Source organism: Charadrius vociferus, unplaced genomic scaffold (assembly GCF_000708025.1).
Source record: "Charadrius vociferus isolate BGI_N301 unplaced genomic scaffold, ASM70802v2 scaffold263, whole genome shotgun sequence".
NCBI classification, from domain to species: Eukaryota; Metazoa; Chordata; class Aves; order Charadriiformes; family Charadriidae; genus Charadrius; species Charadrius vociferus.
Window position 1 is genome coordinate 2,184,690 of NW_009647769.1, and position 25,728 is coordinate 2,210,417.

At 38.4% G+C, this 25,728-nt stretch overlaps 1 protein-coding gene across 1 annotated transcript; it reads left to right on the top strand.

The window, feature by feature from the left end:
* The first annotated feature begins 6,046 nt into the window (after positions 1-6,046).
* RCBTB1 (regulator of chromosome condensation (RCC1) and BTB (POZ) domain containing protein 1) lies at positions 6,047-25,541 on the top strand. Its single transcript, XM_009882372.1, has 11 exons — positions 6,047-6,190; positions 6,818-6,968; positions 7,458-7,624; positions 9,951-10,109; positions 11,179-11,286; positions 12,227-12,369; positions 15,214-15,404; positions 20,678-20,804; positions 21,297-21,448; positions 22,131-22,261; positions 25,401-25,541. The coding sequence occupies exons 1-11, from the start codon at positions 6,047-6,049 to the stop codon at positions 25,539-25,541; spliced, it is 1,614 nt and encodes a 537-aa protein (XP_009880674.1).
* Positions 25,542-25,728: the final 187 nt, after the last annotated feature.

Below are 25,728 nucleotides of genomic sequence, written 5' to 3' on the forward strand. Positions count from 1 at the left end.
TGGGGAGCGGCTGGACGGAGGTCACCGCGGAGGAGACCCCGGCGAGGGTGTGTAAGGCTGGTGATGCCCGTCCGGAGGGGGAAAGGGTCCTTCTCCCGGAAACGGGGCTTGGTTGAGGGGTCCGCTACCGAGTGACTTGGCGAAGCTTTCCCTCGGTCCGCCTGTGAGTATCTCCCACACGGCTCTCTGGAAGTCACTCTTCCTGCTTGGCGTAGGTCACAGTATGCTCGTACAGGGTTGTTTTTCTTTTCTGATTCATGGTGCTTCGGTTCATCCTTCCCTTTGTTGTCTGCTTCCTGAAGGCTGAGATTTAGCTTACTGAAAAAGAGGAGCTCTCAACAGTGTTTTTTTCGTCGCTGGGCTTTATATAAATAACTAGCGTTTTTTCAGTATTAAAAACAGCTCTAAATTAAATATGAAAGGAATATTTACTTTTTTAAAGGAACTTTCAGAGTTCTAATTTAGACAGTTAAAGTAACCTCTTTCGCAAAGCATGTCGTTGTCTATGGACGAAAAATAAAATGGACTTTAATCGTTTAAACTAAGGGTGGGTTATGAGAAAAAGATTATGAACATCGTAAATGGAAATATGTTTGGAGCACAATTTTTTTTTTAGGAAAAACAATGTTTGGAAGATGCAATAATTCTTTAGAGCCTTAATATGAATTTTTTCTTTTGAATGCTTATGTCTGTATACATCAGATTGAAAAACAGGTGTTGTTTTGGAAGATGTCCTGTCCTGAGTGAATGGATTCAGTAAGTTGAAGTAATGGTTCAGCTTAAAAAAAGAAAAAAAGGCATACTGTGATTGTAATTACAGTTTTGTTACTGTGAGTGGATGGCTGTCATCCTACTAAAGGTTTTTTTTCTGATGTCTAGAAGTCTCATTTCAATAGTATTCATATGCATGGTGTTTTTTGCTTGCTTGTATCTCTTTCAGCTCATTACTCAAAGCAAATAGGAGGTCTGGCTGTCAGTTCTTAGATCAGCAGGTTTTTCTTTCCCTGTATTACTCATAAAAGGCATCCAAAAATAAATCATGCAGAGGTTTGAACACACAGATTTTGTCATAGAAATCTTGCCTTATGTAAGGTCTAAGGAAAGTAAGTTAAGGCATGTGATTTCAGGGAATGCAATATCTTTTTGTTGGCAGGGAGAAGGCTGCAATAATATCACTTGGCTCACGCGTCTGATTAACGTCAATAGTATGTATTGTTTCCCTGTTCTTTCTCAATACTGAAATAGGAGATTAAAAAACGAAACATTAAATGAAGAAAACATAGGGAAGATTAGTGTTATGTCTAGGATTTGACTCTTTCTTGGCTGAGGTGTACTTAAAATTAAAAAAGGATCGAGTGTGCCAGTCACTTCTTGTTGTTCTAAAGCCAGATATCCCAGCTTTTTTGTCCTCACTGGTGTTTATAATTCCCATAGACAATTAGGGGAAATGAAGGCCTGAGCCTGCAGTTTCTTTCTGTGCGGGAGTAAGTCTGCCCAGCTAGAATAAACTGCAGCATTGGAGCCGGAGGAAGGAGTCAAACAAACAAACATGCAATTGTGTTCAAATAGCCTTCACAAATAAGGAGGTAATCTTTGAGGAGTTAACTATAGTTTTTTGTTGCGATGACAATTGGTACTGTTTTCCTTGTAGGATGTTGTGTTAGGCTATTGTTCTCTCCAGCATGGATTTATTTAGCTGAACTATAAACTCTGTAAAACTTTGTCTAAAATCATTTAACAAAACATTTTGTAAACACTGTCTTTTTTTTTTTTTTGTTAAGGCAGAGATTCATGTTTGCCTACACATATCACTGAGAATCAGCCTGCACGCTGTTTATTTAGAAAGCAAACTAGTGAGAAGTTGAATGCATAGGCAGCAGTTTAGCACAGAATTTGTGAAGGGCTTCTGTCTCTGAAAGCATGTGGCTTTTTAAAATTGTAAGCAGATCTAGATTTTTATTTCCCCCCGCCTAATGTTGGTGAATGCTCCGAGTTCAAATTCTTTTTATCAAAGTATGTGGCCAGTTCGGGTTCCTTCTCTACAAGTCATCCTTTCTTGCTTATTTTTAGCCTCACTGAAATTCAAACAATCATCTTTGTTTCGGTTCCTGTTTGTATACTGATATTGTTGGATAATTTCAAAGACGTCAAAGCAGTTAGAGGTATCGTTGATATATGCTCCCTCTGCTGGTTGGTTCTGCAGTAGAAATAAAGCTATACGGTGCATAGTTGTTTATCACTGAATCACGCAGCAAAAATTAAAAAATAGTTAAAAGCAATGACATACAGTGTTTCTAAAGCAACTATCTACCAGAGCGCCAAGTTTAAGCTTATGACTTTTATATTCGTAAGGCTTTTAATTGCAGTTAACTTAAAATCTAGGTGTTGATAGGTAAGTGACAGATACTCCTTAGAACTGCTGCTGCCATGTTGCATACAGAATCTAAACAATAGCTTGAGAGCTAATGTATTGAGACAGCTGTTTGCATCCAGAATAACAACTTAATTACTTTGGACTCCATCTGGTACACGTGCTACAACATTACACTTACAAGCTTTCAGGTAAGGTGCAGTCCTTGCATAGTACACAAAGTAGCAGGCCTCTACCTGATTATCAGGAGAGGTAATAATCTTAGCTCTCTTATTGATGCATCACAGGAAGGGTGAGTGAAGGACACAGTTTCTCTGTGCCGCTGCTCACAATGACATGACTGAAGTTTCCTAGATCAGCCTTTCATAGCAGGGATTTGCCCAGAATAAACTGCACACACCTTCCCCCCATGTTCAGACAAATGTTGCACAAGGATGAAGTTTGAGTGTGATTGGTGTGAGAGGTCAGTCACAATATTGCAGAATGTCTACCCTTTTGGGAAGCGTGCAGTATGTCTTAGTGGATGCTAAAATTAATACAGTTTCTGCTTTGATAACACTGAGTTACTTTACTGACATCTACATTTACAGTACTGTATATAAATATATATTCCCCAAATACTTTTTGCCCGTTGTAGACCTTTTTTTTTCCTCCCTCCTGTGGCAACTAGAACTTTTATTAGAAAAGTAGGAAATTGGCAAAAGCTGTTAAGGAATGCAGCTTTAGAGGGGAAAAAGGTGGCGTTTATGCCTAGGTTGGGCATTTATTTTATGTGGAAAATAGAGAATAAGTAGTTAAAACATCTTTCCATGCAAAGTTAAAGCTAAGAAACAGTAGTCCATGTATGAACTCCAGCACTTTGAGGCTTGTATGTTATTTCACTCGTTTAGATATAAGCATAAACAATTTAGCTGCTGTTGCTACAGTAAAAATGTTGCAGCTGAATGATGATAGGTACTTCAGCAAATGGCAGCATCTAAGGACAATAGTTAATATTTGTAGACGAGGGGGAAAGGTTGTGTGTTTGGGGAGAAACAGTGCATATGATATAAAAGCCAAGAGATGTTTTCTGTTTGGTTTTGGTTTAAAGTATTTTTCTTAACCTTCATTGGTTGCTAAACCTGGAGAGACTTCAGGATTTATTAAAGAAATTATCCTGCCAGTTGCAGATGAGTTGTCTTTAAAAACCTTTTAGGGAAAACCCTTAAAATAACTTTGTAGGATTGTAGTAACAGTTGAAATTGGAAATATACAGCATTATTTTAGATAAAGCAGTGTTACACCTGGCAAAAATTGTAAGGTTCTTCATCTGTGGATGGAGTTCGTTGCTCATGTCTTCAATCTGGAAAATCTTGTGTGCTTAAAAACTTTTTTTTTATCTATTGTTATTAGTTTGTCTGACAAAATATCCAGTCGAGCTTTGAGGTATCAGAAATGCAGCGTAACTCACATAGGTTTTGTCAAAGAGGAGTGGTTAACCAGGTCATACAGTAGTGGAAAATAAGCCAAGTGGATTAAAGACCTAGTACAAAGATCAGAAAGGGAGAGATAAAGCAACACATTTTAAATTGCTTGCCTTTAGAGTATAATAGGTTCTTGGGGTGCTGTTAAACTTGTTAACATTAATCTACTAGGACATTCTCCATCAAAATAACATTTTGTCTTCATGTCTTAAACTGATAGGATGTGTTGAAATGAACTTCAGTGAAGAAAATATTTTTTTTTAATATTCAGTTCATGACATGTTTGTGCCTTGCTAATTGTATATTATATGGAGCAAATTAAATAGATAAAGTCAGAAGGGACTGTTACTTGTTCTGCTCAAAAGAGCAAGGTATTTCTGTCTCCTTTCAATTGACTGATAGTGTCATATGTTAAAAGCTTTGCCAGTGAGGTAACAAACCTTAGCAGCTAACTAGCCTGAGTTTGTAACTGGACTAGAAGTTAAGAAGGCTTAAATGCATTTAAATCTGTTTAGCTGCGTAGAACGTGCTGTGGTCTTGGCATCAGGTAGACTTTCAAAAGCTGTTCTACAAATACATCTGTTATGAATGTGCCATATGGAGACTTCAGGTGTTTTCAAGACCTGCTTCAAATGTGAAATGTAGAGTGAAGTCAGGCTCTTAGAGAGGTGCCTATAGAGCAGAGCTGGGTTTGTTGGAGCAAGGTTACGAAGTCTGATAGGGAGACAAGCCTGGGTTTTGTTTGCGTTGGGGTTTTTTGTACACGTAGTTCCACTATGATGTCAGTGTTTCTCAAACTTTTTAAAAATAATAACAAACCCCCTCCTTCCAAAAAGCATTTGCACTGAACAACCTGTATTTTAGGATTGACTGCTAGTCTTGAATAACTTTCTGAAGCCATGTTTTGGTTGACAGTTTTGAGAACCAAGCACCAGGAGCAAAGGAAAGAGGTTGTCTTGTGTTCTCACTGTTGTCCATATCTGATACCCAGGCAACATCAAGAGGAAGCCTGACTTGAAAGCAACAAAGCAAAGAATGTGGGGGTGGGATAGGACTGGAGCAAACAAATGAAAAGGAAAGAAATAAATGTTGATGAAGGATGGCATCTGGATAGAGACTGCATTTCTTATCCATTGAATGGTTCCTTAGCTGCCTTTTTTTTTTTTTTTTTTTTTTTTTAGTGGTTTATTGTGATTTGTATCATGTCACTGACATTCTGTGGAATTCTCCAGCTAGTGCTTTTCAGATTTCACAAAACTCGCTAATGCCCTTAAGCATGGTTCATGGATTGTCAGTGGCAGAATCCCTTCAGGGTATGAGTGATGTTACAATTTTTATGTGCAGAATTGAAGGCCTAAATAACCTCTGTAGGTTTGTGTTGACTGTCAGCTTTGTTCTTGAGCAGGTGCAATTGCCTTGAGGAAACTGGGAAGAAGGAGCATTGTGGAAGGATGAATTGTATACCTCTGTGTTCATTGACATATAATGTCTATACCCAGACAAGTTTCCAGCTTTTTATGTGGTCCAGCTTATTTCTAAATAACAGATTATGACAATTATCACTAAATCACTTTTCTCTGATGTGTTTCACTGCTTAATTTTACAAACTCGTGAGTTTATCTCATGCTTTTGTGCTCTCACACATAATTTTTGACCATAATAACAGCTTTTGATTACGCAAGATGTGGCAGATTTGGGTCATATACTCAACAGCCCCAGCTTTATTTTTATTTGCAGGATTCATATATACATCAACAACTTGCTTACATGGCATATACAAGTTGTAAGACTACAAAAAAATTTCACAAGTGAAAATTTTATAAATTGGAATTTCAGTTGAAATTCCCTCTGAAAATGCCCTCAGAAATCCACTCTGCCACCAGTGGGTGTTTACTAGATCACAAGCTTTTAACAAATTTGCTTGTAGAACAACAGATGTTCAGCTGTACTGAATACAGTTTACTTAAATACCCTGTTAAGAAGAGATCTGTTCTTCCAGTGTCCTACCAGTGACTTGCTATTTGTTCACCTTAATACATGGAAATATAGTTACATATTTTATATAGAATAGAATATTACACTTTCAGAGACACAGCATGTGTCTTTCATTTAAAGGAAATTATCTTGTTGCCTGTTGACGAAAGTGCAAAATACACCTTTTAATAAGCTTTTGTTTTTATTACAGCAATGCCATCTTACTTGTAGAAACGTCATGACACACAGCAGCATCATGGTGGATGTAGGAAAGTGGCCAATATTTACCTTACTGTCACCTCAAGAAATAGCATCTATTCGGAAAGCATGTGTATTTGGTACATCAGCCAATGAAGCTATATATATAACGCACAATGATGAGGTAATGCTGTAATGAAGTGCAACATATACTCTAAAATTAATTGTTTTCAGAGTCCACTGAATACTTGTAAATTAATAGCTTCTCAAAAGCAGTGTGTGAAATTTGTATATTTCAAAGCATGTTGGGTGCAACTTGTAATTTTTTTTTTAATTTTGTATGGGGACAATGGAGTATTTAGAAAACTAACAAATGACAAAGGCCACGATGGATTACACGTACTTATGAAGACAGCCAGAATTCAAAAGAAGTTATGGTAGCTTGAAATTAAGCGCAAGCACTCCAGGTATGAAGATAGAAAATGAGGTTATGGCTTGCTCTTTACAAACCACTTTTGAAAGAAGATGGTGTCTTCTGCTTTCACAGTTTAATACTTTTTATAGTACAGCTCCTGCAAATAAGAAGCCAAGCTTCGAAGCCTGCGCAGATCTGAAGAATTCAGACTCATCAGTTAACTTTCAAAGTGTCCCCATGCTGACTCTTGAGCTTACTAGCTTCCATGAGGGAAGTCTCAGGCCCTCAAGAGTCTGTGGCCAAACTCTGTCCTGGCTTTATGAAGACCTGGATGTTACCACATCTGTGCATACCTGAGTACAAATCACTTGAAATAAGTATTCCTCTGTTTTTTAGGTATTTGTTTTTGGACTGAATTGCAGTAATTGTTTGGGAACTGGAGATAATCAGAGCACAATAGTACCAAAGAAATTGGAAGCCTTATGTGGAAAGAAGATTTCCAGTCTCAGTTATGGAAGTGGACCCCATGTTGTACTGTGTACTGAAGGTAGAAAATTAATATTTAGTATAGAAACATAAGTTACAGATCTTAAATTCCACTTGCATGTAACAAGAATGGATCAAGGTGTATTTGTATTAACTTGTAATTGGGTAATGTACACTAAGGGGTTCCCATTGGTCTTAACTGGAATGAAATGTAGTCTGTAATAGGTAAAGTAAGTTTCTGTTACATTTCCAGTACGTTGCAACTGTAGAGTTTTACTCTATCATTTATGACATACTCAGTCCTACCTGTGCACTTCCATGTGTTTCCACAACAAATCTAGAAGTTATACTGTGATATATGTATATAAAATAATTATATACAAAGTATATGATTGTTGTAGTATACAAATGATTCTTGTAATAGTTTCAGTATTTGTTAATGTCCTTTCACGGTCATATTGGCGTTTTTTTAATTTCTTACAATTCTGTCTATCTTAACTTCCTTGGAATTTTTGGTGGCTTTTATTCACAAACTTAAGTCTTTTTGCAGATGGTGAAGTGTATGCTTGGGGACATAATGGTTACAGCCAACTTGGGAATGGCACAACCAATCAGGGCATTACTCCTCTTCAAGTTTGCACAAATCTGTTAGTGAAGAAAGTGGTGGAAGTAGCTTGTGGCTCGCATCATTCCATGGCACTGTCGTTTGATGGGGATGTAAGTTGAAACCTGTTCAAATCTCTTAATCTCCTTCTTGAAGTGCAGGTGACCTTGCAGCCTGAAGTTCTCTCTTTCTCCACAACATAACCTTTTCTCCTGCTTCCTCAAACTAGGGTGTCCTTTTGTTCAGAGCAGACTTGAAAACAACTCAAAAACCCCTCCACTCACAAATCCCCCCCCCCCCACCACACAACCACAAAAACAAGGGAATAAAAGCTTAGTAAACTCTTGCATCTTTAATTTGTCGTATGTCTCACAGGGATGAGACCAGAAAGCTGTGCCACTTACAGGTAAAAGAATGTTTTGTAAGGTGCAAAATGTAACATAGTTATTTGCTTGCAATTCTGTTATTTAAGGGGTATATTGAGTTGTTTGTATTCACTAATTAGCGTTTAGTCTGTTTCTTGTAGTCTTCATGAATTCCACACTGGTACTGTAAAAGAACGTGTCTCTGCACACCTCTGAATACCTATGTGTGTAGCTGATGAAAGAGCACTTGGTTTATATCCAAGTTTGCTTTATGCTACTTGTTTACATGGCTTAAGGCTATGTGTCACGGGAAACATGCAATTAGTTTCCAGTTAGTCACATTTGACCAGTGTGTGTGTATCTGCTTTGAGTTGCATGTTACTGCATAGAGGAAATCCTGGTTTCAGCTCTGCTTTAACAAAAGAAGAGTTCTAATTTTAACACCTTCCTAACAATGAAAATGGAAACTACAATTCTTTCCATCGTGGTAACCTAAACGTCTCTGTGTTATGGTTTAGTATGGCATCATAGTGCAACAGTAATACAAAGCAGTAAATTAGTATTTTGAGTGTAGGAAAGAGACATTGGATTAATTTAAGTGGACTGTGTTGGTATCTGAAAGGAGAGCCTATGCTATGGAAAGACCTTCATGTTGTCATGTTTGTCTTGGCTAAACTATAAAATTTGGTTTGCATGTGGGGAGGCAAGGGTGTTCATATATTAGTTAAACTAGTGGTGCCAGCTGCTATGTGGTAGCTGCTGGTGATGGCCATGCTGTCTCTTGTAATAAATGTGACATGTTTGAAATCTCAATAGAAGCAGGGAGTTTCTTTGTATTTACCACGGAGCTGATATTTGCAGCTTGATTGCCATTGTGGCCAGTTAATGTACTATAAATCCATCCCTAGCATAACTCGCAGTAGCTTAGTCTGTTTGTGCCCTTGTGGTTTTATCTGTACCGGAGTTGATTATACTTTAAGCAGCAAAATGTGTTAAGTGGAGTTTTATTTACAATAAGGTTTGGCTGCAAAACCCTTGTGACTTGATATACCTGGAGTTTCAGAGAGGCATTGAAGTTGGAAGTATTGTGGAAATACCTTGCATAATTGATTTGTATTTTTTGGTGGCAGGGGAGGTGTTTGTTTCTAATGACTGACTTTTGGTTTGGTGTTGCAGTACAGAGGTGGGTTCTGGCACCAAAGGATGTGCAGACTTCACATTAGGGTATCTGTCAGTGTTCTTTTACTGGCTAGCATGTCTGTGGGTGGGTATTTCCAAGAGGACAAACTTTTTAGCTGGGTAAGGCACCAGAGAATGAACTATCAGAAATAGTTTTATGCCAAGCTACGGGTGTATATGCACATAATAAAAATTGAAGGAACTGAAAATACAAAGCTATAAATATTTTTTTTTTTATGTAGTAAACTACTTCCCTGTCTTCTGGACTTTTAGATGAAAGGAACCAATATTTTTGGTTTTATTATTATTAGTTTGCCACTGGCAGACTTTGAACTGCTATACATGGTGCTTTTTTGGTAATGTCATTGTGTAAGAGTTTTGGTACTGTGAAACACTGGCTGACCAAACTATCTCCTTTCACACATCTTGAAAGATATAAAAGAGGTATTATGGATGTCCAGCAATAACCTGGTTTAGAGTAATATGAAGAAAACTAATTAGCTGTAAATTGGGGAGTTAAGTTTGTCTGCAAAACAAATTGTATTCTGGCTTACATTCCTTTTCCAATACCATGAAAGTCAGTCCACTCGCTATGCCCCTTGTCTTAGCCTGACTTATATTTAATATGGAAATATGTTCCTTTTGTTTCCTCTTGTAGTCAGATGCTCTGGTTCTGTAGCAAGAAGCTGAAAAAAGTGCTATGTTCATATTTGCTATATGAGTCCTATTGCTGTTTATAATTTTTAGCTGTTGAAAATTAATTTAACACATTTTAGCTCATTAAATAGGATAGTTCACCCAATCTGATGCTGAGTACAGTAAGATTATAATTTATTACTATCATTATTATTAAGGCTTAAACTGCAGGGGTTTGTTTGTTTGTTTTTATGGACAGCTGTATGCCTGGGGCTATAATAACTGTGGTCAAGTTGGATCTGGATCTACAGCAAACCAGCCAACTCCTCGTAGAGTTTCGAACTGTTTACAGTGTAAAATGGTAGTTGGCATTGCTTGTGGTCAGACCTCCTCCATGGCTGTAGTAAACAATGGTGAGGTAAGCATTGCTGCATTCTTACATTCTCTCTCTGTTACCCGAACTTATGAGATTAATATTTGAACGTGGAGATATGTTGACATGGAGTGCTCAAGTTATAGAGTTGTATTGATAACTTCTGTGAGACCAATTTAAGGAAAATTGCAATTAACTGGAGATGCTGTCTTTACACTAAACGATCCTTCTTATGGTAAAGACTATTGGAACATAATTCTTACCGAGTTTGCAACTGCAAGAATTGGAACAGTTGTATTAAGCTTGTCTGTCTTATTTCATAGATTGTTTAATATATTTCTTCATTAGATTTTTTTGAAAGAGTACACAATTAAATAGTTAGTCTTTCTGCAAGAATACACTGACTGATCCTGGTTCTTAAACACATTGTTTAATTGCCAGAAACAAAACCAAATGAAGCTTTTGAACATTGCCCTAACATTGTGCTCCTGTTCCGTTCCACATAAGTTTATGATGCTATCTTGCTTCTAGGTATGAACTGTAACCTCAATTTTACTACATTTCACCAAACTCAGAGTATAGCATTTCTTTGTGACTGGACGGATTGTAAAAGTCCCTGAGGTTGAGATGAGCTTTCGTTGTATATAGTTTTGTCTTGATATAACATAACAAAACTAAAGGAAATTAGAGCTAAACTGGGGACTTCAGTTTACAGCAATCCAATGGCTCATCAGCTAATCAGAATGAATAATTTATTGTTTTCTTTAAAAAAAGAAAAAGTAGTAAGGAGAAAGGAAGGTGTAAAAGTCAACCAAAATGTTGACGCTATGCGAGAGATTTTGGTGTATTGGAAGTTTATTGTAAAATTCCTAGTTCTTCAAAGACAAATCTATTTTGGAACGCTTCTTTAAAAAATAAACGCAGGATTGAAAAGTTGAATACAGTCAGTCATTGTAGTACATTTGCTATCTTTCAGCCTTCTCTATATTGCTCTTGAAATAGTATACAGGTTTTTAAGCAGATGTACTTCTTTGATTTGTGCTTAATACTAAGTCTTAAATGCTCTGTACTTCTACAGAAGAGTGGCTTAATTTTGTTTCCCTTTTGCAATCAGGTTTATGGCTGGGGTTACAATGGCAATGGTCAGCTAGGTCTTGGAAACAACGGCAATCAACTAACACCGTGCAGAGTGGCAGCGTTACATGGTGTGTGTATACTCCAGGTATGTCTAATATGGAAACGAAAACGTATTCATCTTTCTAGCATCTGCTAAAACTGTATCTTTGGAATCTTATGTCTGCTTCTAGATTTCACAGTTTAAATACTGGTATTTTTTTCTTTAGCTCCTATACATTATATTAGGCTTCTAAAAAGTGCAAGTGGGCTGTAAAATACTTGCTGTTGTAAATGTTGTGAGTGATGTAAAGTTAGCTAGTATAACTAGAAGTAAATTATGCTATGGATAAAAATTGCATCTTTGTTACAAAGCTGAATGAATGAAATGCATTAACCAAAGACAAGAAATGTAGGGTAATAAGATGTTCACATCAGATTCTACGTTAATATTATAATTAGCCCTTCAGAAGTGAGGTGAGAGGGAAAATGAATCATGGGTGTGGGTTTGATTGTTTGGTGGTTGGGTTTTGTTTGGTTTATGTTTTTCGGTTTTTTCCCAGCTAAAAAATAAAACTAAAAATTGGTGTTTCCTGGGTTTTTAGTAAAATTCTATGGACTTTCATGTGATAACTTGGGTTGAACGGTTGTTGGCTGTTGAACTGCAGCTCTTACAGTTTGTATAGTATTCAAAATAGCAAATTCTGAAAGTATTTCAGAATTGCAAGATGTGATGGTGAATTTCACTGTTCTTTGTGTCAAGAGTCTGCAACTGAAACCAAGTAAATGCTAGGTAGACTTTGCAAGAGTGCATTAAATTATTTAGGAGTAACCAACGAACACTAAATTAACGAAGCTGGGACTTTTCCGGTACTTACAGTTAACATATTTTGTGTTAGCTTTAAGTACTGAGAAATAACACATCGTAGTGCTAAATGAAGAATGCCTGAGATATTTAACATCAGCTAGACTAAGGTAATGTGTGCAATGATTTTGTTTCTCATCTCTGCTGTTTTGTTTAGTAGTAATGCTTATACATTTACTTACAGATTGCCTGTGGCTATGCGCACACGCTAGCACTAACAGATGAGGGTTTGCTCTATGCCTGGGGAGCTAACACTTATGGGCAGCTGGGAACTGGCAATAAAAGTAACCAGCTAAGCCCGGTGCAGATCATGATGGAAAAAGAAAGGTAATCTTGCTGAAGCTGTTTTTGGATTCATAAGTCTGAGCATGTGTTGTGCCGTCTCTAGCACTGGAAGCATGCGTGTGTAGGGCTTGGTGGATTGTTTTTCTATCGCTTATGTTAAGAGCATAGGAAAAGATGGTAATTTACTCTTTACTGAGTGCTTTTTGCTATCTATAATGATTACTGAAAGTAATATCAGGTAAATACAATATATGTTTGAAAGATAACAGATGACTAAGTGTTAAACTATTGTAAATATGGGTCCTCTGATTAAAAATTTGGAGCTATGAAAGCGATAAGGCAAGCTTTTAAGCTGTATTGAGGCCTACATTTAAAAAAAAAAAAAGGAAAAGAAAAAAGGAAAAAAGAGGGGGGGAAGGAAGCACCAACTTTGTAAGAAGTAATGTGAGGAAAAAACAATTTTCTGAAAGGCTGACAATAGCCAACCACAAAAACAGAACTCAATTTGCATGGTTGCTAGAGCTAAGGGCAGACAATGCCACTTTTATCAGTGGTACCAGTTAGTAGTTTGTAGTTTCTTAGCTTCCTAGACTCATAAAAGAGTAGCTTTTAACTTGTCCACCTTCTTTCAGCATCTTTGTCATCCTCATATTTGGGATGGCTGTTCTGCTGTTCACCTACAAACTTGGACACCAGTCCTATTCTCTGTGCCCATGTATATATCTATAGATTAACATACCTCCGTTTGGAAACCTCTTAGTCTATAAATCCCTTGACCTGTAATCTCCTCTTAACAAGGAAACACTTGTGATCATTTTTTCTCCATTTCTGAAATGTCTTTCTGGGAAGTCATTCCTATTTTTTCCTGTTTCTCACATTTAACATTAAATTAAAAGCTCCACAGTACTGAGATTATTTAAGAGTTTAAAAAATGGGTGAGCGAAAAGAAAAAAAGAAGCCATCACAATAGAAATCACTGAGGTGAGGCTGGCTTTTCTGTGAAGGAACTGACAGTAGCGGAGCAAAATGAAATAGTCTTTAAAAAAGCACAGGAAAATGAATGTGTATGTTTGCAAATATCAACTTGGTTTTTTTAGTTTTCATTGCAATATATTTGTTGTGTGAACTAAGGGCAACTGTTGCATTTAGAACTGTGTGTGAACTCAAGCATGGGTTTATGGTAAAACTGTTGTTTGTTCAATGACTAGAGGAGGGAGAAAATATCATAGAACTTCTGCTTGGAATCTAAGGGAGAGATAAGTCACTTGAACTTACTCATCTTGCTTGACTTGGCTCCCATGGAAACAGTGCTATAAGTGGGTGAGCTGTCATTTCCCATGAAGCATATTACTGCTGCTTGTCCTGGTCTTTTCTGTAGTAATATATATAACTTTTTTGTCATTTATATGTAATGCTGGTATATAGTTACTCTGAAAATAATAATTTGTTCTGCTAAGAAAAGAAAGTTTGGGGAAGGAAGCAGTTTAGGTGAATAGCTATGATGGACAATAAGTTGTCCATAAAATAACTACTTTATGATGCCTCATGCAGACGTGCTGAAAGATCTCAATGTTGCATCGAGGTTCATAAGTTGATGATGGTGTAAAAGAACCCATTAGTCTTTTATCTGCTAGAAATTATTGATATAAATACCAAAAGTGATTGTAGATTCTTCCTGTGTTTTATCTTGAAATAATTTTTGCACATAAAATGTGGGCTTTGTGCTAAAAAAGCTTTTTGCCTGAAAAGCTAACTCTTCATGGGTATTGTTCTGTAAAGAAATAAATATTTTGATATGCATATTCTTAGACTGCTTGGAAAGACATTTATTTGTCCCAGTTGATCTGTTCCTGGCACAAAACCATGAAATCCTCTGATGAATTTTTAACGTAGCGAAAAACAGGAAAGTGTAGCTTTTCTTTTGAACTAATGCTGGAATTTCCTCTGGTTTTTGCTTATTGTACGAACAGAGACACTGGAAACATCCTTGTGGTCCTTTTAATGGAAGAGTGATTCTTCTCAGTTCTTGTAATGTTTCAGATAGAAAGATAGGGATTGCATGAGCAGTGGGAGAACAGAATAGATAAGTGTGCATCAGCAGCTCTAATATTTTAAGGAAGTATATGAGGTGGATGAAAATACTATGTAAACATTATTCATAAAACAACCATAGCTCATCAAGAATGTGGAGTTAGGAGTGTATATTCACCTATCCTCAAATGAAGCACTGTCTGTGTTCCATGCTGAATCTCAGTGTTGAGGAGAGGAAACTGAGCAAAATAAGAAGTCAGAAATGCAGGCAGTAGGTCAGATCTCTTTCTACATACAAAAAACAAATTAAAGGCAGGGTAGAAGGGTTTCTTAATAAAGGATTTATTGAAGAATACATAGGATCTTAATCTCAAATGAGAGAATTTTTACAACATCTGTTTGAAAGAAGTTCTGAAAAATGCTCTGCAAAAATCTTAGTAGTGTAACTTTCCTGCCCATTCCCTAACTGGAAGTTTTGTAAGCTCCATAAGCATTTCTTCTTGAAAATAATTGTCTGATGTTCGTTGGTTTTAAAGGGGAAAAACAAAACTTTGTTTTGCTTCATCCCTTTCCCATGGTGGTGGGAGAAAAGGAGGAATGTCAACTGATGAAAACAACATAATTAAAGCAATACCTGATTACAATAAAATCTACAAGCAATCTGAAAATGTCATTGCAGTTTTTAGATATTGATCTCTTCAAACAGTATCATGTTCATGCAAGACAAAGGAAAAAGTACAGGAGTATGGATGCATAGTTTGGTTGGTTGCTATTTTGCTGGGGCTTTTGGAAAGTCCTGTACTTTGGAAAGATTCCATACTGGTAAGTATCTCACAAGGTTTCTTCTGTTTGCAGGGTTGTGGAGATTGCAGCCTGCCACTCTGCTCACACGTCAGCTGCCAAGACCCAGAGCGGCCAGGTGTACATGTGGGGCCAATGCCGTGGGCAGTCAGTGATCTTTCCTCACCTCACTCACTTTGCCTGCACTGACGATGTGTTTGCTTGCTTTGCTACCCCTGCCGTTATGTGGCGTCTTCTATCAGTAGGTGAGAACAAGCTCTGATATGTCAGCCAGTGCTGTGTACAGTGCAGTAATCTCTGTGTACATTTGTAGCAATTAGTACAGGATACCACTTCTGTGAGAGGATGGTTCCTGCTTTAAGGAGAACCAGCAATTAAAACTAGCTCTTTTAGCTTGTTTGTTTGTTTGTTTGTTTGTTTGTTTGTTTTTGAAGGCAGGCTACTTCAGCAGGTAAGCATTCACAACAGGGTTAACAAGATTGGTGTTTTTTGCCAGTGTACATCTGCAGAGAATCATGTTTTACCATTGCACTGTGAATATTGTGTATTTCCTATATTTGTAGTGTTTGAGCTCCAGCTCAGGGCTAGGAAGGACTCCTGGATTGTTCAGCAACTTTTTTCTCTTAAAAACTGTTCCTGCTTGGAAGACTGCTTCTGACGCTTGTTACTTTGGTAGCTAACAACTTTGAATTATAAGTGTTGTCTCTAGCTTTTCCCTTCTTAGTATTTACCCTTCCGATATGAACATGAAAGAGTGAATCTCTCTCCCTTGTTTCATGTGAAGAAAGTAAAGTAACAGAATTCCAAGTTTTCATTTTGTGAGATGATTTCATAGGATCATAGAATAGTTTGGGTTGGAAGGGACCTTTGAAGGTCATCTAGTCCAACCCCCCTGCAGTAAGCAGGGACATCTTCAACTAGATCAGGTTGCTCAGAGCCCCATCCAACCTGACCTTGAATGTTTCCAAGGATGGGGCATCTACCACCTACCTCTCTGGACAACCTGTTCCAGTGTTTCACTACTTTTATTGTAAAAAATTTCTTCCTTACATCTAGTCTGAAACTTCCTTCTTTTAGTTTAAAACCACTACCTCTTGTCCTATCATGACAGGCTCTGCTAAAAAGTTTGTCCCTGTCTTTCCTGTAGGTCCCCTTTAAGTACTGAAAGGCCACAGTAAGGTCTTCCCAGAGCCTTCTCTAATCCAGGCTGAACAACTCCAACTTTCTCAGCCTGCCTTCACAACAAAGGTGTTCCATCCGTCTGACCGTTTTTGTGGCCCTCCTCTGGACCCACTCCAACAGGTCCATGTCTTTCCTGTGCTGAGGACTCCAGAGCTGGACACAGTACTCCTGGTGGGGTCTCACCAGAGCAGAGTAGAAGGGCAGAATCACCTCCGTCAACCTGCTGGCCACACTTCTTTTGATGCGGCCCAGGAAGTGGTTAGCCTTCTGGTCTGCAAGCACACGTTGTCAGCTCATGTCCAGCTCTTCATCCACTGGTACCCACAGTCCTTCCCAGCAGGGCTGCTCTCAATCCCTTCCTTCATTCCCCAGCCTGTATTGGTACAGGGAGTTGCCCCAACCCAGGTGCAGGACTCTGCACTTGGTCTTGTTGAACCTCATGAGGTTCACGTGGGCCCATTTCTTGAGCCTGTCCAGGTCCCTCTGGATGGCCTCTGGTCCCTTAGGCATGTCAGCCGCACCACTCAGGTTGGTGTTGTCCGCACATCTGCTGAGGGTGCACTCAGTCCCACTATCTATGTCATTGATGAAGATATTGAACAGCACTGGTCACAATACAGACCATCTGGACATTGAGCCGTTGAGCACTACCCTCTGGATGTGACCATCCAACCAATTCCTCATCCACTGAACAGTCCACTCATCAAATCCATATCTCTCCCATTTAGAGAGCAGGGTGTCGTGGGGGACTGTGTCAAAGGCCTTACAGAAGTCCAGATAGAGGACATCCGTAGCTCTTCCCTTGTCCACTGATGTAGCCACTCCCATCCACTAGGTTGGTCAGGCAGGACTGGCCCTTGGTGAAGCCATGCTGGCTGTCTCAAATCGCCTCCCTGTCCTCCATGTACCTTACCATTCCTTCTAGGAGGATCTGTTCCATGATCTGCCAAGGCACAGGTGAGGCTGACAGGTCAGTGGTTGCCAGGGTTCTCCTTTCTACCCTTTTTAAAAATGGGTGCGGTGTTTCCCTTTTTCCAGTCACCCGGGACTTCACCTGACTGCCATGACTTTTCAAATATCATGGAGAGTGTCTCGGCAACAACATCAGCCAATTCCCTCAGGATTCTGGGATGCATCTCGTCAGGTCCCATAGATTTATGGATGTTCAGGTTCCTCAAGTGGTCACAAACCTGATCTTCTCTTACAGTGGGAGGGACTTTGTTCCCCCAGTCCCTGTCTTTTGGTGCATCCACTCAAGATGCGTAGAGAGAAAGGTTGACAGTGAAGACTAAGGCAAAAAAGTTGTTGAGTACCTCAGCCTTCTCCTCGTCCCTGTCTCTCAACTCGATTTAGTTTGACTTTCCCCAAAGACAGGCAGACTTTTAAATAATAGTCCCAGTATAACAAGACTCTAATATGATTGTTTTCTCTTTTGGAACTCTCTTCTTATGCTGCCTTGGATTACACTTTGGGATGCGGTCTCTGTGACCAACAAATAAGCCCAAGCCTGCCTTCTTGATTATCTTTGATTCACATGCTGCTAATTCTTATTTGACCCCAAATGTGCTATGAAGTGCTTAGCTTGCTGTTAGCTTGCACTTCCTTGAAAAAATGAAGGTGTTTTCTTGTTCAAAACATGAAGACGTTTTCATCTTAGGTCTGCCACTTCAGTTCTCAAGATTTTTTAGATCTAATATGTTTTCATATTGACAACAGATCCTAATCTTGTTAGTCGTTGTACAAAATCGGTTTTGTGGAAGGATCACATCCTACATAACCTTTCTGCAGACTCAGACTTTATCTTTGTGTGTGGCTTGTCCTAACCCAACTTTTCCATCATAACTTCTCATTTAGCATGTTATCACATTTATGAAGGTCCAGAAAACAGCGTCTCGTCTACAGAGGAAAACAGAATAGTTTTACTAAAGAGAGAGAAGATTAGCTTGGAGTTACCTGCTTCTGGGTAAATCCAAGTCTTCTTTTATCCCACTTCTCACTTTTTCCATTCTCTAATGCTCTGTGATACGTGTTAGTCTTGCCCTCTGTAGAGATCTGATGGTTGTCCAGGTCTGTTGCCTTTTGCTAATGGTGAAGGCTGTTTAAATGACATCTCCCCAGTTTCAGTACCTTTCAAGTTACTGATTTTTGTGAAATATTCCCAGACTGAGTATAACAAGGTATTTGAATTTTGTTCCTGTGTTTTAATTTCTCTTAGCCTTTGCAGGTTCTTCCTCGTTTATTCTGATAATCCTACTTACTGAATATTTAAATCAAAAGCATTAATCTGGGGGGCATTTTTAATCTCAATTTTCCATATGCATTTTCTTCCTTACCCACCTTTTTTTATTCATGTAGGTTTAAAAGAAAACAACCCTTTTTTCTTTTTACGGTGCTGTGGGGTTTTTTTTTCTTTAGTGGGAGCTAACTCTGCATAAAGGTTATTGTTTTACTTCCAGTTATGATGGCTCTGCCAGAAAAATGATTCAGTCACTCAGGATTGGCTGTGGTGAAGCACAAATCTGCAGCCTTTATTGAGGAGTGAACTTAAGGTATTTGGAGTGAAAATTGATCTACTGTATAGCTTAAGCTAAGCTGATGACCCACAAAAAAAATCACATGATCAAATGGAGAGGGATTGGAGCATGGTTTAGTTAACCCCGATGAGATGCAGGTTCTGTGGATAATCCATGTAAATTGGAGGAGTGTATGGTCTCTTGTGGCATAAACGTGACTTAGAGCAGTTTGGTATAGCAGTATTTCTTTTTAAATACCAACTAATTTATCTGTCCCTAATGGTGAAGAGTAATTTGTGGATTATACACTGTGTGAGCTGCCACAGGCAGGACGCAGGAACAGCCACAAACCCATGGATGAAATGCAAAGAGTAAATTTATTTTCATTGCCTTGCCAAAGGGGGATCCCTGAGGCAGCACCCAGGCAGAGACACACAAGTGGACATGCAGGCACCACAGAGCTCAATCCATGCTAGAAGATGACCAAACCTGCTGGTTTTGCCTGTTTATCAAGGATTCATGCAGATGTTGTTTACCACTGTGCTTTGATCTTTCCTACAGCAGGGCAGGAATCTCAAGCGTGTTAAGTAGGGTGCTTTTAAGTCTATCACAGGCCTATGTTAGCTAAACACAGATGTTCTATTTGTTCAACACACAAGGCTAAACAACAATTAGTATGAGATACGTGTTTTCAACACCCCAGCTGCAAGTCACTTGAGCATGTTTAATGCTCAAGTAATCCTCCTCACCAGTCTTCTGTTATTTTCCCACATGTATGGATAAACAATAGTCAGTCCTGTGGGACACAGGAGACAGACCACATCCTATTATAATGGAAATCCACTTATTTTTTTCTTTTCCATACTGTGTTCTTATAAACCATGTGTTTTGAAACATACTTTTAAGATGCATCAACAGAAACTTCAAATCATGGGTTAAATTAGGTTTTCTAACTTCAGAGTTCTTGCTTTACCACAAGCCTAAACCAGCTTGTGCTGTAACTGTTGTATGACTTCTAGAGACAGAGAATGGGATCTCTGTGGGACCAGTGCCATAGGCCTTAATATAAAGAACTGTCAAAGAGCTTTAATCCACTTCCAAATTGCTGAAGTCCTGTGTCCTTCATTGAACCAAGAACACAGTATCTACTGTCTCTCTTCTTCCACAGATCTGCTTTTGAATTTTCTGTTGTCATAACTGACTAATAAACTGAGTGTAATGATGTCAGTGATAGTTTGTGTTAGTGGACCCTGGCAAAGACCTTAACAGACAACCTACAGGCTATGACCAATCTGCCAGCACAAAAAAGTGGCCAACTGGTGACATGTTTTCTTACTATTTAGGCTCAGGTCACATTGTGTCAGTGCAGCTGAACTACTGTACACCGTGTCTCAAGTGAGTTGCAGGTGATGCTGTAGACTCCAATTACCAACAGTTTGCAGGTTGCAGAGCTGAGCTGACCCAGCACTAGCACTGAGCTGCCAGGAGGCTGGCAATTTCACGGGTGGTACCCAGGGGGAGAATGAGAGAGGAAGTTCTCCAGGTACTTTGCTTGGTGCAGTGCTACCTCCGTATAATGAGCTGGAATGGGAACTGCTGACCACTGCTGCCTGTAGCTGTTGTGGAGCAGACCTTGCCGACAGGAAATGGTATTGGATTAATTCATTCTTCCCATTTCACAGCTTAAGCCAATGGAGCCCTGATACTGACCTATTTTACTTGACGTACTTTTAGCTGAGCTACTAGCTTTAGTTAATTATGTGTATGTTTTGTTTAAGAGGCTTAACATGTTTGTTTTATTTGTTTTAAAATTGTTTCTGTAGAGCATGAAGACTTTTTAACAGTAGCGGAATCTCTGAAGAAAGAGTTTGACAGCCTAGAAACATCAGACCTAAAGTTCCGTGTGGATGGAAAATACATCCATGTCCACAAAGCTGTTCTGAAAATAAGGTAGTGGTCACATTTCACAGCTCTTGTTTATACAGAATAACCTCTTAGTATTGCATCTAAGGCCAGGAGGGAAGTAAGGGGTAGGGAGGGACCCCTAAACCTGTAATATATAGCACCTATGTATCCATAATCACTTTAAATGAAGTGATTGTAAAAGGAGTTGAATCAAAACTCCGTCTTAAAATGGTCTATATATGGTTTTCACTAAGCCTATTTGTTGTTTCCAGGATAATAAATTCTGTTTAGTTGGTCTGATTGCAATGCATACACAGATGTTCTGTAGCATAGATCAAATAAGAGTTTTATCTTGATGCACAAATATAACAATGCTCACAGTATTAGGAACGAAAATGTGGACCATGGGCTGTGATGGGGTATGGTAAAATATTTGTGAACATTGCAGAGTGTACCAAATACATATTTTAGGGGGACTGTAATGTAACATTCATGTGGTCATATAATAGTGTTCCAGATAATGTCTTTGTCTCTTAGGTGTGAACACTTCAGAACCATGTTCCAGTCATACTGGAATGAGGATATGAAGGAAGTGATAGAAATAGACCAGTTTTCTTATCCTGTGTATCGTGCCTTTCTTGAGTACTTGTATACAGACAGTGTTGACCTTCCGCCTGAAGATGCAATAGGTATTGCTTATGGTCCATTTATGTTAGAAAGCAGCATCCTGAAAAACTGAGACAGGGGATGCAGAATAAATGTATTAACATAGGCTCCTAGTCTAGCCTACAATGCATTTTACTGGTGATTAATTAAGCTGTCTTTAAAATAGGTGTATCAAATTTACTACAGCAAAATTGTTGCATATTTAGAAATAAACTATGAGTATTTTTTTCAAGGTTGGGAAAGAAACTATTTCCCTGGGTTAAAATACTTCCATATTTTACTACATTGAGTGAATTATTGTTTAGGATAATATGAAAGAATCTCAGTAGATCTAACAGGGGAAACTTGGACAGCAGAGCAAAGAGCAAGTTGTAATTCAAGCACAGATTTTTATAACGGTAGCTTTTTACTTGTGTTGTGGTGCCTGTTTTGTGATGGTTCCACTTGCAAGCAGTTAGGTATGCAGATCAGTGGAACAGCTTGTGTATTTACAGAGATTAACAGGATTGTGGCTTGAGGTAATAAAAGGCCTTTCTTCCTGTGTAATGGTAAAATACATTTTTCTGAATAGTGACCTACTTGAAAAAGGCATGTTATAGACATTCCATACAAAATATGCATGCAACTGTACCCCAGGAGCATAAACTGTTGTTGAAAGAGCAGAGATCATTACAACTGACTAACACGATGGCATTGTAATTGCAGGGCTTTTGGACTTGGCTACTTCGTACTGTGAAAATAGGCTGAAAAAACTGTGTCAACACATTATCAAGAGAGGAATTACTGTGGAAAATGCATTTTCATTGCTTTCTGCTGCTGTCAGATATGATGCAGAGGTAAACTTCTAAACTACAAACTCTTAAATAGGTAGCTGGTTTCTGATTTAACCTATGGAGAAAAGCAGCCAGTTATATTTGCATATAAGCTCTCTCTCACTTACTATCAGATGATACTATTTGACATTTTCAGAAATTGAGAACTCTGGACTTATAAAAACTGTATTCGCAATGATGAGAGATGGTTGTTTTGGGGGGGTTGGTTTTTTTTTTTTGTTTTGGTAAACCAGTACTGGTAAGGTGAACTAGTACACAGATATCTAAAGATGACTTAAGTCCCAGGCTGAGACTCCATATCTGTAAATGTTTGCATTGCTTAATTTCATGGTAAAAGGTTATGACGCTGTGCCAAGCTTCATTAATTACTATTTTGGGGTGGGGGGGAAATGTAACAAAATTTCTGAGGATAAAACCACTAACTCTGAAACAAGGGAAGTGTTTAAATACAAAGCAAAACATACAACATTATGAAAATCAGTCTTGTAAGCTTGAAGTTACTTATTTGTAAGGTTGTGTGGTGTGTGTGATGTCATGTGGTGGTAGGTTTGGGGATTGATTGCATTTGGGGTTTTTGGGTTGGCAGGGTGTTTTTTTTGTTGGCTGGCTTTTTTGTTTGTTTATTTTTTTTTAGCTACAGTCAGTCTTTCAGTCTCCATGGTATGCTAATGAAATGGCAGGATAAGAACTGCCTTATGGGCCTAATAAATTTGGAAGACAGAGAAGCACTGTGTGAAAAGGGTGGGGGGAGGATAGTGAAACTTCCCTGCTGCATAATGTCTGATTTCACTACTAGATCACTAACATGCTGCTTCGTGAACTAATCAGGAAGTATTCCTGGGCTGGCTTCAACTCTTTGTGTTCAGCATAGTATCTGTATATCATGTTTGCAGCTTTCGTGACTGGTTAGTCTTTACCTTGCTACTTATGCTTATAAAGCAGTTTTGGTACTAAGTAAATCAACTCATTGCTTTTTCTTGTACTTAATATCCAACAATTGGCATGCAGATGCCCTAACCTGTTTCAGAGCCTTGTAGTGTGTTGCTTGTTTGATATACCTTACCCAAAGGGCTGTGTTACTGTCTGAATTGCAGCTTCAGCTCTACTGTGAATAATGATTTCTTTGGTGGGAGTTCACGGGAGATAGGAAGATTTCCATATTTTAGCCTTGAAAGGTTGTTTGCAGGATGGGACTTCAGTGTGTGATTGATTCCGCTTGTAAAGGTTAGAAGGAATCTAGTTACTGTGCCTTGGCTGTACCTCACTAGCTAAATGAAGTTAGAAGTAAAGTTAGAACAGTCAGCTTAAGTGCTACATCAAGGAAAGAATGGGTGACACTGAGGGTGTTGGGTTTTAGTAGAAAGTGATTTTTACATGCAGTAATACTAGGTGGGGGCTTGAAATTGTTTGGGTGATGTAGTTTCTTCAAGGTACTGTGCGTCTAGAAGACAACAGTTAAAAGAAGCTGCTTCACTAATTTAAAATACCTCCATGACATGAAACTCTCCTATACTTTCTTTTGGTGACTGACTGAATTGAAGTGGCTAGAATTAGGTCAGGTCTGGCTTCTTACTGTATCTTTTAAAATAATCATTGGATGTACCTTGTGCCTTTATTCACTTAAGTCTATATTAAGTACAGTTTGCTGGGAGTGCATCCATCTGTAAATTAAATTCAGCCATTTTTTTTATACAGAGCTTTGAATTTTCCAAAGTTACTTACTAATACTACAATATTTCTGTTTATTGTATGCTTCTGTTGCATTGACTTGAAATATGGGTTTTTTTAATAAAGCAGTGCAAAATATTGTAACGTGTATGATGTAATTTTGTTTAAAATGCTAGTTCATTCTGTTAAAGAAAGAAAACCCTCAGTGTTCAGTTCTAATAAGCTTGTCTTTTTTCGTTGCACAGATGCCACACAAGTCAAGATCTGCAGCTTCAGAATGCCTGGTGTTAGGCCAGGATATATTTTTATGTTATTGTTGTGTCAAGAACTCTCACTGGCACACAGTTGCTGTAGCTTTCAGTATTGACCTTAAGTGAAAACATGAATATGAATCAGTCTTTCATACCTTATGTGGCTTAAAGAGCTTGTTATGCCTTACTGCAGTGCCCAGTCTGCTAAGCAGCTAAGGAAGGGTGTGTTCTCACGTAAAAGTACTAGTTCTACACATTTATAATATAATGAAGAAATTAGTACAGGGTGGGGAGTTGCTATTTTGTAAGGACTGCAGCATCCTCCTTATAGCATCTTAGATCTGCACCATGAAGAGTAGATTTCCTCCTCAAAAGAGGAGTTGGAAACAATCTGAATGGGAAGCATTCTGTGGTCAACCTTATATTGACGATGACTGTCTCTTGTTTTTTTTTAGACATCCTTTCTCTCTGACATCATGCGGGTGCAATGATGGTTGTCTGTGAGGCTTTTCTAACCCTTAAATGGAAGGCACTTCCAAGTAGACTCAAATATCCAGAGCCCACTTTCTGCGAGAATTCTTATGCCGTATTGTGTCACTGTACTTTTGAATCAGTTTTGGGACATCTGTGAGATACTTTGTAACATGAGTCTGTCTCTAATGCACAAAAAGGCCTTCTGCCTAAACCGTGCTTTAAAACTATCTAGTTAGTATATACTTGCATTGAACGTGGTGACATGCAATTTCAAGGCTTTACTTAAGCCCTTAACTAAGCAGGAAGACAAGCAACCTTACATGTAGATTTGAGTTTATGTTATGGAACAAAAGAGCTGAATTTTCTTAATCCACAGTCTTGGTGTTGTATATCATTACCCCAAGACCTCCTATTTGCATTGGGTTTTAATAGTTGTCAGTGAATGCAGATGAAACTCTTCAAGTGGGAAAACTTTCAAAATGTATATTCTTCAGAACAGCTGATTTTTGTGACTGCAGCTATATAGTGAGAACCCAATTATAGTTCCTTTTCTCTTTGTAACTGTGTTATTTGGGTAGAATTACTATTTTCTGTTGCATTTACATAGTGACTGTGGGGAACATTGAGAGCCACTGGGTTAACATGTCTGTCTAATTCTCTGCAAAAATAAAGCATATACAGGCATTTGTGCCTGAATGTAATTTTCTGTGATGGAAGCAAAAATAATAAGATTTTTTTTTTCTTTTTAGGACTTAGAGGAATTCTGCTTTAAGTTTTGTGTCAATCATTTGACAGAAGTGACACAAACGACGGCATTTTGGCAAATGGATGGTCCCCTGCTAAAGGAATTCATTGCTAAAGCCAGTAAATGTGGAGCATTTAAGAACTGAAATGAGGCTGTAAGTTACGGGTGTTTGTAGAGAGTTTTTGCAGTTATAACAGGATGTCATAACTGTACAGGTAAAAGCGAGCATTGCCTGATCTCTTGTACCAGAAGATGTGAAAGGCCACGGTAAAAACAAATGTTTTCTGTGCTCAAGAGTGAACTGTTGTAAAAACGTCGAGCAAAATATTCAC